This window comes from Octopus bimaculoides, chromosome 4 (assembly GCF_001194135.2).
Source record: "Octopus bimaculoides isolate UCB-OBI-ISO-001 chromosome 4, ASM119413v2, whole genome shotgun sequence".
Classification (NCBI taxonomy): domain Eukaryota; kingdom Metazoa; phylum Mollusca; class Cephalopoda; order Octopoda; family Octopodidae; genus Octopus; species Octopus bimaculoides.
The window spans coordinates 44,431,803-44,446,965 of NC_068984.1; the positions used below are offsets into that span (position 1 = coordinate 44,431,803).

Consider the following 15,163-nt stretch of genomic DNA (forward strand, 5'->3'; position numbering starts at 1 on the left):
TTGAGTGGCAAAGTAGTATCATTAACTGTTATTTTAGCAAAAATGATGCTTATGAAAATTTGTAAAAACAGAAGTATCAAATTAATGGAGCAAGTTGTGAAAGTAACAGGGAAAATAAGAACATGGCTAATTAGGAAGAAAATAAGCTTAGACAAAATGCAGTTAGGACTGTACCAGGATATGACCACAATAATGTCTTCTTCATGTGACAATTGGGCAACTATAGGAGAAAATCTTAGCAGAGAGTCAGCCTCTAAAACTAGCATTTATTGACCTGGAGAAGACTTTTGATAAGGCTTTATGCTCTGTGGTTGTGAGACACTAAGAAAACCAGTGTATATGAATGGCTTATGAAAGTCAGGCGAGCTATATACAAAGGTGCCAAGAGCAAGGTGTGAATTAGCAATGAGTTCAATAAAGAATTTATCAGGTAAGTATTTTTTCAGCATTCTGTTTATTGTAATTCCACAATTCTCCAAGCTGTAAATAGAGTGTTTCAAAACTGGTCATCTGAGAAAACTTTTCTGTGCTGACAATCTAGTTCCCATAGTCAGGTCAGTCAAAGAATTTGAGGAAAAGTTCCAAACATAGAAGCAGAGCCTAGAATCCAAAAGTATAAAAGTGAACTTTATCAAGTCTTAACACAGAAGAATACATTCTTCTGCAATCGAGAAAGTGGCTACTCTTGATATGCCAAAAAGTATATCTTCTACACTGGGTATCCAATGTAAACTATATGTTCATGAGAGATATAGTGAGGCAAGCTGACAGAAATGACTCCATATGCAGGTAACACAAAAGAGTAGTTAGCACCATGAAATTAATTCTTTCAAAGGTAGAAATATTTTATAGCATCTGTTATCTTGATGACATAATCAACAAGGGAGATGGGTGTTCTGAAAGTATTGTAGCCAGAATAAGAATGGAATGAAGCAGTTCAGAGAGCCTCTGCTGGCAACAAAGGGATTCTCTCTGTGAGTGAAGAGCAGGCTTAATAATGCTTGAGTATAAAGAGTGACAATGCATGGAAGTGAAACACAAAATTGTACACGAAGGATGTGTAAAGGCTGGAAAGAAACAAGGCAAGCCTGTAATGTTAGTACACATGAACAATAGAGCATAAACAAGCAAGAGGAAAACAGGTTATAAGAGGAATCAGATACAGAGAGCAGAAAAGAAGAGCAATCTGGTACAAACACGTGTGCAAGAGAGTGGGCTGCACTGGTATGGATAATAGATACATATGAAGGATAATAACTGGGTAAAGAAAACCAAACTATCCAACTGGAAGAAACTTGTGTGAGAGGAAGACCAAAAAAATATACAAGAGATGATGTAAGTTGATCTCAGAAAGCTTGACCCTTACAAAAGAAACCTTAACAAGTGATGAGGCACTGTGTTAGACAAGATGTATCTAATCAACATAGGTATGGAAAAACAGTCACAAAATGTTGATGATGTTGATGAAGATGATAGCTGGCATGTTCCTTTGTCAAAACTTTAACTAACTTTTCATACTTTGCATAAGTACTTTATAAAATAGATTATCATTTCAAGGTTTTTTCAAAGAGCTTGATTTTCTCCACATTCAATATTTAGCCATGTCCTGAGCATTTGTTTTCCTCTTGTTATTAATATTCATGTGCTGAACATCTGTTTCCCCATTGTCAATTAACACAAGATATTATGTCTATCAGTAGTTTAATAATTTTTTGCCATACTAAGATAGCTACTTAACAACAGCAACAACAATCCAGCCATTTGCTTCTACTTCTCATACTAAGTGTTGCCAAAAATGGTTTGAAGAAAATAAGCAACAGCAACAACAATAACACTAACAATAGAACCAATGAGAACCAATACATATAGTCATTCAATCTATAGAAATAGCAGCCAAGTACCCTCAAATTAAATCTACCATCTTAGAATACATTAAATGTAATCCTAAATACATTATGTCTAAGTATGACTGTATTAACAGACAAAACTAATATGAAAAACCCTAAAAAGGAAAACATTTTACATATTTAATATGAAATTCAGAGACAGAAAGAGAGAAGGGAGAACAGATTTACAGATTTACTAGGACAGACTTTACTGTCATTGTTGCTGCTCTTGTTATTTTTGTTGTGTAATAATCCCTTGGTCTGTTTGTGACTAAATGAAACTGAACTAATCTACATATTGAATATACTACAATGTTTCAAACAAAGGGAGACATAGCTTTGTCATCACAATTAAGATGAAATCAGTAATGTCTACATGAGAAAAAAATTAATGCAGTCAAAATATAAATATGAAAAAAAAAATGAAAAGTTTAAGTGTAAGTGATTTCAATAATTATGACATGAAATTTCCAGAAAATGTCACTGGCACCAACCAACCATAACATTCACATAAAGAATTTATTAGATGATGTGTAATCAGATCAAGATATCTTTGGTTTTTATCAAATTCTAAGTGATTTATCTGACTTGGTATTAAACTCAACAGATATTGTGGATCTAATATCACACAAGGCACATGAGTTGATGTGCACAAGTCACAAAGCAGGTTTAACAATACATCTGTGTACAGACACTTGATAACCTTTCATGATGATTTTTATCATCATCAAACTAAAAGTTCATCATAAATACCTTCATGTTATCCTCTTTCTGGCAAACAGCCTGTAGTTAAATGGAAATACAATCTTAATATATTAGGAAAATACACCTTTTACTAGTTTAAATAAAATTAAATAGGGTTAATGACACAGTCTGTACAGTCCTAGGCTACTAACAAAGATCACTTTGAAGATATTTGATGTTACTTAAAACTTACATAAAATGAAGCACAGGTCTTCAGTTTTATTTACAAGTGAGAGGTCTCAACTAGCACAATTAGACGTAAGGACTGTTGTGGCAAGAAATCTGTTTCTGTCTCTCTGTCACAAATGCTCTGCCCCTCTCATAATTCCTTGTCCTGTGAGTTACTTGGTTACCCTGCCAATGCTGGTGCCACATTAAAAGCATCCAGTCCACACTGTAGTGTAGTTGGCATCTATTGGGATGGAAACTAAGTTCCTGCCATCATTTTTAAATTTTGGAATCTATTTTTTTCGTTAATTCTATTTTTGAATCATTTTGGAATCTATTTTGATTTTTTTTCTAGTTAATTTTAGTTAATTTTTGTTTATGTTCAGATCATTAAAATGGAATGTCAAGTTAAGAAAAGCAAGCATTTTCAACACCTTCTTTTTGCTTTTAATCAAGGTTCTAAAGCCACAAAAGCTGCTCGCGACATTTGTTCTGTGTATGGAGAGGGTGCCATAACTGAAAGAACCGCTCATGATTGGTATGCCACGTTCAAAAATGGAAATTTTGACCTCAAAGACGCACCTTGTTCTGGCCATCCAGTTGGTTTGATGAAGGGTGATTAAACCAACTTTTGCACGAAAATTCTCGTCAAACGACAAAGGAACTGGCAGAGAAAATGGAATGCTCCCACACTGCTATAGAGAAGCATCTTCACTTGATGGGAAAGGTTCAGAAGTATGGAGCATGGGTTCTGCATGCTTTAAGTGACAACAACAAAAATCAACGAGCCACAATCTCTGCTGGTTTGCTTGCTCATCACTGCTCAACTCATGGACACAAGCAACGATTTCTTTACTGAATTGTAACTGGCAACGAAAAATGGTGCCTGTACATCAATATGAAGCAACGTAAGGAATGGCTTAGCCCCGGTAAACAAGCAACACAGCAAGTGAAACAAGATCTTCATCCGCGTAAAACGATGTTGTGCGTATGGTGGGACTGGGAAGGGATTATCCATTACAAATTGCTTGAATGGAACCAAACGGTCAATGTGGAACTCTATGTTCAACAAATGGAATGACTCAACACAGCTATTCAAGAGAAAAGACCTAATCATCAGCATGGAGTTCTGCTGCATGACAACACCCGCCCTCATATCGCCCACACCTGCCGTACTCTCCTGACTTGGCACCAAAGGATTTCCACCTCTTTCGATCTCTTTCAAATGCTATGCGCAGAGTTTCGTTCAATATTGATGCAGAATTGAGAGCTTGGTTAGATTAACTTTTCGAGTCAAAATCGGGTGATTTCTACCAACGAGGTATTGAAAATCTTGTTGAACGTTGGGAAGAAGTTGTAAACAACATGGGTGAATACATTATTGATTAATTAGTTGTTGTTTTTTATTAAACCTTTTAAAAAATTTAAATTTAAAAAAATGGCAGGAACTTAGTTGCCAACCAGCAGTAAAAATCTTACCAAAATTAACTTTGCCTGTGCTAGTACCATGTAAAAAGTACTGAGTCCACTCTGTAAAGTGGTTGGTGTTAGGAAGGGCATCCAGCCGTAAAATCCCTGCCAAAACAAACACAGTAGCCTTGGGTAGATTTTCTACTTGGCCGGCTCCTGTCAACCGTCTTACCCATGCTTGCATGGAAGATGGACATTAAACAACGACGACAACGATGATGATGATCTCCTTCAAATCAAACCCAACCATCTTAAAACAGATACTCTGCAGTTTTGAATTCATAAAGCCTAAAAGAATTATTAAACTATCACAGCTGGCACACCTTTGATCACAGGTCTGCACAGTCAGGACTGATTAGGATCTAAATAACAACAAATTAATTAATTTCATTGTTAATATTTGAACTTAAGATACATAACTTTTTAGCATTCAAATTAACGAAATAAGGCCACTGTAAAGACACTGTTATTTATGCAAACTCAATACACCTGGTCTTGTAGATACTACCTTTTCATAGGAGAAAATTCATTTGTTTCAACCTAATATGAATTCCATCGTAACACAATTGATATTATGAATACTAAATGTTTAAATCACAGGTGAACTTAGAATGATGGAAATGATTGATGAAATACAGACATGTTTCTTTCTTCTGTCTGAAACTCATGCTTACAAATTCTAGTATTACTTTATACTAAAAATCAAAGCAAATATTTATCCATAATTTAAAGGAATCATTTTTGATTTCTTTTATTTTTTTATTCTCCTCATGTTATGATGATGTACAGTTCAAAGTTAAAAAGAAAATGTTTAAGAAATGAAATCATTGTGCCAAGTAGCAATATAGCAATAATATCTTAAACCAAACCAAACAATGTTTGCAAAAACATCTAACCAATACCTGCACAAACAGCTGAGAAATGAAGATTACTAATATATATTATCAAATACAAAAGATTAAAAACAAAACCCACACCTGAAACAACCTCTGCATGATTATTAGGTTATCTAGAATTACTGAAAAGAAGGGAATATTGAATAATAAAATCCTGAATCAATATGAATAAAAGATAGGATGGTAATAACTAGGAAACCCTTCGATTATATGTCTGCTCAAATAGAGATGGCCTGGAGTTAAAGAACAACAAAATCTGCTAAGAACTCACCAAGTAGACTAATTCCTAGACCACTTAGTCCTTGTTTGAGACCATCAGATAAACCAGTTGGGCGAATTCTTCGATTTTCTTCCTGCCGTTCTAGATGACCAGCATCTAGTGAGAGGCGGTCCATATTTCGAGATACACTGGATGCAAAGTTTGTTATAGAGGTGAGTGTACCTAAAGAGAAATATAAATAAGCATGTAAGTTCAATGTTTTCCTTAAGTATATCAAATTTAGTAGAAGTGTTTAGAAATCATATCACAAAGTCATTTTAATCAATATTTTATTTACTTCATCAAACTATAATAAATAAAATCAATTTGCATTAGGAAAGGTGTCCAGCTGTAGAAACCATATCAAATCAGACTGGAACTTGGTGCAGCTTTCCCGCTTACCAGTTTCAGTCAAACTGTCTCACCCATGCTAGCAAGGAAAGCAGACACTAAATGATGATAATGATGATGATGAACTTTGGGGATGTTTTGATAGCAGAAGTTTCCATCAAAAGAAGTTTAGTTTTATGAACCCCTCTGGTACCAAACTGCCCAAGACAGCTCCTGAATTTATAATACACTCTTCCTACATTAATGTGAACTAAATTAAAACCTTCCATAAAAATTTTATGCCAATCAATGTACCAAACTCCAGTTTAATAATGATAAAATTGTTTTACTAAATTCTTCGCTATTACCAAAATTAATTAAAGCAAAGGTAGTGTATTTCAACAGGATAAATCAAAAGAAATGCAGCAAGACAAGAGTTGTGGAATTTACCCATTCTTCAAAACATAAATGATATGAATTAAGTGAGATTAAGAATCAAACCCAGGTTATAAATCCTACTCTCCAGAAGCTCAGTTTCTAATCTACATTGCTTCCAAGGATACATATAGACATTACAGAAAACGTATATCAACTGAATAAGGAGTGTGCATCCTTCCAGTCTAATAGACCAGCTTCACATGGGCAGTTTTGCACAAATGGCTCTTCTGTTTCTACTCTGTACCTTTTTCCAAAGAAAGGTAATATTTGAAATGTCATAACAGTTAACTCTTTCCATTTCACTGAGCAGCACCTTATTTTACGTAACTAATATTTTCTGCACTGGTTTCAAAATGTTTCTGTATGTGTACAACTTTAAGGGGACAGTGGAAGAGAGCCAGGCCAAAAAATGAGAAGATGTGAGGCAATGAGGAAATTTGCCTGTTATCACTTAACTTTCTCAATTTAGTAGTAAAATGTTTCTCCAAAAATGTCATACCTTCTAGAAAATGGCAACAATAATGTGTTTCCTGACAAAGAATACACAGCCACTGATAGATTGCTGATCAAATGTTGTTGTTTGATAAAAATAATATACCAAATATGTCTGATGTCTTATATCTGCATACTTGGGAAGCTGGACTAGGCTACCTCTATAACATTGGTTTACTCTAGTAGAGTAAGCCAGAACTACCTAGCAACAATAACATCAACAAAGGCAAGCCAACAGAGGAAACTTCTTATGAGGGATCACTCAAAACTTTGATAAATAGTTGGCAAATCTGCCTTAAATCATTCCACAAAATCTTTAAAAAGTAAACATTAATTAGACAATACAGTCTTAGGTACCTCTCTAAAGACAGGATAGACACAAATGGAATGTTCTTCATTGTGTCTACTGGATCAGGGTAACAACAATAGCAACTTCAAAGACAAACTTGAAAGCCTTCCATATTGTCATATGAAACCATGAATCTGCATCTGGAAGGATCCTTTCCAAAGTGCAGGCATGATTTTTTTTTTTCTATGGAAAACTACCAGTTCCTCATGTATACAAGTCTTCTCTTTCCATGCCACTGATCCTGTCTGAAAGAAAGGCTAGGGCTGATACTGTTTGGAATCAGTGCTGTCAGAGGTATTGCTCTCAGAGCACAGAACCAGAGCAAATATCTCATCCAACACTCTAACAACTTCACACATCCTCAGCTCTCGGCAGATACTTCATTTACTGGCACCCTGCCACCACCACTATCACCACAGAAAAGATGAATGGCAAAGATTACCTTGATAAAATTTATCTCAGAGCATAAAAAGCCAGAACAACTCTGCTAACTGGTAAAGCAACATGGCTCTATTTATAATGCATAAATGTATAATAAATGAGGCATGGTAGAAACGTATGAGATCATTAAATACATGATATTTTATAACATAGATATTATTTATTGTTAATTATTATGATCGAGTTAAAGTGATGTTAGGAAAGCATCATGAACAATTAGATGCTTAAATGCAACACTGTCATTAGAAATAAATAAATTAACCTATAATTGATCTTAAGTCTTGTAAATTAATTGCCTCATATTTAACCTTTCAGAGTCTTTAACAAAATCCATTCTATTGAAAACAATTGAACCATCTCTCAAGTTTGAGGATATCTTATAATGCTGCTTCCTCCCACAGCAACCTATCAGTCATGGTTTCTATCTCTCTCTATTCCCCTCACTAGTCTCAGAGGCTCTTTAGAAAAAAAAGATTATGGCACAACCTTGTCATTTATGACTAAATCATAAAAAGAAAATAATAATAACAATAATAATCATTTCTGATTTAGGCACAAGGCCAGCAATTTTGAGGGGAGGGTGTCAGTTGATATCATTGACTCCAGTACTTGACTAGTACTTTATCTTACCAACACTGGATGGATGAAAGGCAAAGTTAACCTCATCAGAGCTCCAGCTCAGAGTGTAAAGAGCCACAATAAATGCTGTTATTCCTCCTTATGAATAGCCACCATCTATAAGATGGACTTTGCAATGTTTTACATTGGTATTCTTGTAAACTGAATCTTATTCCTGATATATTACACACACACACACACACATTCACACACAATCCATATTCTACATCACTCAAATGCAAATTGAGATAAGCAGAGTTATGTACCTTGTTTAAGGTGCAATAATGGCTTGACAGAATATTTTTGAACTTGTAACCTAGGGTCAACATCATGTAAACATGGGAAGATGAATGCATGATTATGATGAAGATGATGGTAGTAGTGATGAATGATTTATTCAGTAAACCAGCACTCTGACCTTACATTCATTACTACAGTAAATCAAGTCACTTACTATCTCCACAATAACACGAATTTTTAATGTTCCAGCATTTGTAGATTATAGCATGTGTGAATGTGTGTCAGGGGGTAATGATGCTACAGATATGAAAGTTAACAAAGCATAAAAAGTTGCTTGTTGAAGCAGTTAGTTTTCGTTATTCTATTATTGAGGGCATGTCTTGATGTGCTAGACATTGAGGCTGGTCACATAGTGATTTGTCAGATTGCAGGACAGGTCAGCCAAACTCAACATGGCAAAACAGATGTTAAAATGATGATCACTTATGAAGGAAATTTTCTGAGGATAAAACATCAAGACATGAATCTGCAGCCTTAGTTTTTCAGTAATTTAGTGGGTAACAAAGTAGTTACAAGGGAAACCTAAAACTACAAATAAGCTTATTCAAAGTTAATGCTTAACTCAGATGCTACTCCAAGTTTCATATCACATGGAATAGTTTTCAAGCAGATGTATTAAATACTCTGATTTCTCCCCTTTGCACACCAGCGTTGCCAGTGCCGTTCGAGCAAGATCGTTGCCAGTGCCGATGGACTGGCTCCTGTGCAGGTGGCACATAAAATACACCATTTCGAGCGTGGCCGTTGCCAGTACCGCCTACACTCTCGGAGTGGTTGGCGTTAGGAAGGGCATCCAGCTGTAGAAACTCTGCCAAATTAGATTGGAGCCTGGTGTAGCCACCTGGTTCACCAGTCCTCAGTCAAATCGTCCAACCCATGCTAGCATGGAAAGCAGACGTTACACAACGATGAAGAACACACATACAAATACATGAGAGTATCAGATGATGATTTGTTCTAACTGATATCTGAGTTCAAATCCCACTAAGGTCAACTTTACATTTCATCCTTTCAGGAGCCCGTGATGCTAGACTGGCAGAATTGCTAGAACATCAGATGGAGTGCTTTGCTTGTCTCAGTTTCAGCTCTTTGTTGCTGCCACACTGCTCTAGCCTTGCTTTTCTCCTGAACAACATCCATGGTGTGAAGAGAGGAAACTTGCATGTGCAGGTAAGTGCTAGTCTTCTATCAAAATCTTGCCCAAGCCTATACTTTGGAGAGGAACTTTCCAAGTGCAGATATTCAAACTACCTATAACAGACAACAGAGATTATTGATTTTGCTGAGAATACAAGATTTACCAAGGGACAAGTTTCATTGCCAAAACACTTTACAGATAGTATATAAAATATTTTGACATGAAACTCTCAAGGTCTTGAGTAATTCCTATCGTATTTGCAGCAAATAAAACGTTATATATCAGCCAATCAATACCTTCTGATTGAATCTGTTAGATGGAGACTGTATAAAACTCACTGTATGCACACGCACACACACACACACACACACACACCACACATTTTATTTTTAAACAGTAGAAAATTATAAAAACGACTGAAGGGCAGAGTTTTGGACATGGCACATATCAAACCTCTGTAGATGTGTATGTGTGTCTATGTGAATGTTCAGCACTTTATATTAAAAAAAGCCTACAAACAGTGATGTTTATGACATTTCTCTTACAAGAGATTTCCATTCCATTTTATTCAAGTGTTAAACGAACACTATTTTTAATGTGCTTTGTTAATCATGTGCTGACTAATGATCTTTTATTGATTTTACATTAAATTTATTACAAGTCAGTGAGATACAGTTGGTGAAAAAGAAAAAAAATATTTTAAACAGTATACCTGCAGTAACATTTCTCAGCAATGAAGACATTCCCTGGGATACACCGGTAAGAAAAGCTCCAGGACCTTGTGTTAGACCAGTGATTGGCAGCTTGAACAGATCAGCCACCCCTGTGCCAATATTGCGCACAAGACCAGTTGGATTCCCAAGAATTTCTAAAGAACCAACAACTATTCCTGAAAATCAAATAAATAAACAATAAGTAGAAGAAAAAGGAGGGAAAGTAAGATAGAAAAGATGCCAAAGTCTTTTTGGATTAGACTCTCTATATTTAGAGAAGCCATGCGTACAAGCTGGCTTGACTGGGTGGTTAAAAAGTTTGTTTTATAATCATGCTTTCAGATTTGATTCCACTGTATGGCACCTTAGGCAAGTGCTTTCTACCTCAGTTTGGAGTTGGCAAATGATATGTGAATGAAACAAGGCAGATATAAACTGAAACTCATCTGCATTTTACACCTGTTTTTATGCCAAGATGGGTTGAACAGGTCATCATAATAATAGTCAATTCTTATTTGAAGTTACTGCTCTCTTGTTTGTGTCTAAAGACCTTGTATTGTTTGTATATTTCACTTTTGGCTTACTTTCAAAGGCCGGAAGCTCATCCTATAGAATGGACCAACTGACATATAGATATGTACATTTGTATGTGTGCATGCATGCTTGTGTGTTTGTCTGTGTGTGTTTGGACACCATTTGGTTTATGTCCAGTATAAGCAAAATGCCTCATAGCTTGGGAGCTCAACATGTAAAGATCAATGAAATAAAGTACCTCTTTCGTCAAAAACAGTAAGGGTCTACGTCAAGCAAGGTATTCAAGTGTAGAATTGCCTCAAAAAGTTGCTTCCAACCCATGCCAGTATAGAAAAAATGAATATAAAACAATGATGATGACAGCTTCTGTAAGTCAGTCTACCAAAGTATTGATAATTCAACACACAGTTAATAAGTGGATATTTCAAAAGTAAATGAAGCACTTCACCTACAGCAAGGTATGAAAGCACTTAGACACTGCAATAGTCTCTTAAAACAATAATCATGGTGTAGGAGTGGCTGTGTGGTAAGTAGCTTGCTTACCAACCACATGGTTCCGGGTTCAGTCCCATTGCATGGCACCTTGGGCAAGTGTCTTCTACTATAGCCTCAGGCCAACCAAAGCCTTGTGAGTGGATTTGGTAGACAGAAACTGAAAGAAGCCCGTTGTATATATGTAAATATATATATGTGTGCGTGTATATGTTTGTGCGTCTGTGTTTGTCCCCCAACATCGCTTGACAACCGATAGTGGTGTATTTACGTCCCCGTAAATTAGCGGTTCAGCAAAAGCGATCGATAGAATAAGTACTAGGCTTACAAAGAATACGTTCCAGGGTCAATTTGCCCGACTAAAAGCGGTGCTCCAGCATGGCCACAGTAAAATGACTGAAACATGTAAAAGAGTATGGAAACAGCAATAATACAATTTCAAAACACTTACCAGCACGAAATAAGGCTCCAGATGCATAATGCATAGTAATTGAGCGAATGAGATGTTGGCATGATGTAAAGATTTCATCTTTCTCAAACTTGCCAAATGATAATGGTGAATGGTCTGATGCAATGAAAAGCTTCAATGATGCATGTACACTGAGTAATGTATTGATAGGATGGATGCACAAATATTGCATTCTGATTGGGGAATTGTGAACTTTTGCAGCTTGTAACAGTGATCGTGGCAAATGCTTTAGACTACTGGACTCTTGAGGTTCGCTGGAGAGTGGAGTTGGAATGAATGCTTGAAGTTCTTTGAAAAGTCGATAAATGAAGGCGTCTTCAACAAACAGAGCTAATGGCTGTACAGAAATGTCTAAAGCTCTGATGAATGAACCAGAATTTGAAATGTCAGTCTCCAAGACTAATTGTAAATGTAGAAAGCTGTCAGATTTCAAAATAGCATGTTTTTCAATTGCACTCATGTGACTCTCAATTGTAGGTATTGTCTTTTTGGATGATGTTGGAGACTGCTGACGAATGAGAATGACTGGAAAATCATACTGTGCTCTGTGAAATAGTTGATTATCAATTTGTATGTCACCAATGCAAAGGCTACTAGAAGATTTTGACATTTGTAGCATCTGTGATGGGAAGTTCGTTGCTGGATAGTGTGCCAAGAAGAAATTGGAGAGAGAGATACATAAGATTTCACCAATTATATCAGATGAGCTCACTTCATCAAGTATGATAATACAGACATTTTTGAGTAAACAGCCACAATTGAAACAAATGTCCCACTTGGGATCTAACGATGATAGCATATTAGCTTTTTGTAAGGACATAACAGATGAAAATGTTGATGATTTCTTAACAGTCTCCTTTGAACCTGATGTTATTTGATCCTTGATGAGAACAGTGGTTTCCCGCCCTTTTATTCGACTGCGGATTTCTTTTGCGGATATATCTGCTTTACTAACAGGTTCCAAAATTAAGTATGTTGTCATGTTAACTCTTTCCACATGAACTTTGATATCAAAAAAGTTTGGTATACGAAGAAAAGTATCGTAATGTGACAAAATATCAATTCCACTGCTCCACCGTGCTTTTGTAGTCCCACAAATGTCATCCTGTGATGAAACACCAATATGAAGCTTTGGCAATATTTGGCTACCTGGCATTTCAGGGAAGGTAGAATTAATAAATGGCATGGTGTAATATACACATTTACCAGCAGCTATTGTAGGAAGAGCATCCAAATACTCTGTTTCTTCTACAACTGTTACATCTAATTTGAAAACAAAAAAAAAAAAAGAAAAGCCCAATTAATCCAAAAGGAAATTGAAAATTACAAGTACAAAATCTAAAATAAGTAAATAAGAATTATAAATTGTTTGACAGTCTAACTGACAATGTAAATTGTAAAAATAAGCCTGTAAGCTTAAAGTTAAATTTTTATTTCAAAGTTTTGTTCAAAATAAAAATTGTGTTTCATTTAAGCTACAGACAAATTTAAAATTAATGTTTCTCCTTTAAAATAAATAACCAGTGTTATATCAAACAACCCTAAATTAACTGAGTAGGTAACATAGATGCTCACATATAAAAGGTTCAACATTTTGACCCATATAATTTCATGTTAAACTGTATCCATAGACAAAAACTTCTAATTTATCTCTTGTGAGCCATGGTACCTAGTTATGAAATAGGTAGTATATTGAAGAAATGAAGTTAATTGTTAAAAGCACCAAGAATTTTGTATCACTGAAATACAACAAAGGCTTCAAATCAGGGCATACATATTGCATTGGTAAAAATAACTTTCTCCACAAATGCTATATAAAGAGGGATTCCTCAATAATACTCTGAGAATATAATGAATTATGAAACACACCCACATATACACACTAATACCCTTCTCCTCAACATCACATGTAAGAATGTCATAAAGATATGATTTGGTGAAGCTGATGAGCAGACAGAGTCTTACGTGACTATTCTAATTAGAATGAAACATCCAATTAAATCAATATCTAACGCCACAAGCATTTAACTCACACTGTAGATTCTGTATAAACAATTTATGTCCATTTATCTTAATTAAAGAAATATATGAAATAAAAACAATGTCCAAGAATATAAATTCCATACCACTTATGCTGAGATTCATTAAAGTCTGTCCATAGGTAACTGGGAAAGAACAACAGTTTGAAATCAAGCAACCTGGAGAATTATCTTGCTCTGCCACAAAGTAAGTAAGTCCTTCATCTGTGTGACCACTGATAACCAAAGGACGAGTTGTTGCATAGCTGCTGGCTTTTATTGGCACAGAAGCTGTAAGTCGAACACCAGCTTTACTGGAAGTTATTCTCAAAGGAAAAGACCAAGCAGAATCATCTATGGAGACAAACAAAAATGGAGATTGAAAATTACAGCAAAAACAGTTAACTCTTTAACATTTCAACCAGACATATCCGGTCCAATTATTCTGTTTTATGTTCACACTGATCCAGCCTCTTACACCTACCCTACAGTGTTATTACCTCCGCCAAGGAAGGAGGTTATGTTTTCATCGGTGTTGGTTTGTCCGTCTGTGTGCAAAATAACCAAAAATATTGTGAACGGTATTTGATGAAACTTGCAGGAAAAGTTAGTAATGACACAAGGAAAAGATGATGAAATTTTGGTAGTGATCCGGGAATTTTTATGGATTCTGGAAGGATGTTTTCATTTGTTATATCTACTTTACATGAAGTAAATGTTACGTTCTTTGATTATCTCCCCTGAAAACATGTTCATCGTTTCTACATAACCTATGATGGTGTTGCTGTTTCCAAAGTTTATTTTCGTTTCTCTATTAGTAATTTTACTCACGTATCTATTTTAAAATGAACTGCTTGGTGGAGGTCTGCGGAGGATGACATAACAAGCCTTGACTACTGGGATCGACTCAAAAAGCTCAGGCTTTGCTCTCTCCACTGCTGCTGTGAGCTCTATATCATCTGTATCGTCGTCGTCGTCGTTTAACATCCGCTTTCCATGCTAGCATGGGTTGGACGATTTGACTGAGGACTGATGAAACCAGATGGCTACACCAGGCTCCAATCTGATTTGGCAGAGTTTCTACAGCTGGATGCCCTTCCTAACGCCAACCACTCAGAGAGTGTAGTGGGTGCTTTTACGTGTCACCCACACAAAGGCCAGTCAGGCAGCACTGGCAACGGCCACGCTCAAAATGGTGCACTTCATGTGCCACCCGCACAAGAGTCAGTCCAGGGGCACTGGCAATGATCTCGCTCGAAAATCCCACAAAGTCCAGCCAGGCGACACTGGTAACGGTCACGCTCAAATGGGGCATTTCATGTGTCACCCACACAAGAGCCAGTCCAGGGGTACCGGCAACGATCTCGCTCGAAAATCCTACGGCGGCCCCGCACAAGAGCCAATTCAG

The 15,163-nt window shown here is 36.1% G+C and overlaps 1 protein-coding gene across 2 annotated transcripts in view; it reads right to left on the bottom strand.

Moving 5' to 3' along the window:
* The window catches only part of LOC106884505 (intermembrane lipid transfer protein VPS13B), a 120,027-nt gene that overhangs the window by 8,200 nt on the left and 96,664 nt on the right, over window positions 1-15,163 (bottom strand). For both annotated transcript variants that reach the window (XM_014935924.2, XM_052967034.1), the window contains exons 45-48: window positions 13,864-14,109; window positions 11,720-13,000; window positions 10,242-10,418; window positions 5,436-5,606 (exon numbers count right to left, since the gene is read on the bottom strand). In XM_014935924.2, coding sequence (XP_014791410.2) covers window positions 5,436-5,606; window positions 10,242-10,418; window positions 11,720-13,000; window positions 13,864-14,109 — 1,875 coding nt within the window. The remainder of the gene's footprint in view (window positions 1-5,435; window positions 5,607-10,241; window positions 10,419-11,719; window positions 13,001-13,863; window positions 14,110-15,163) is intronic.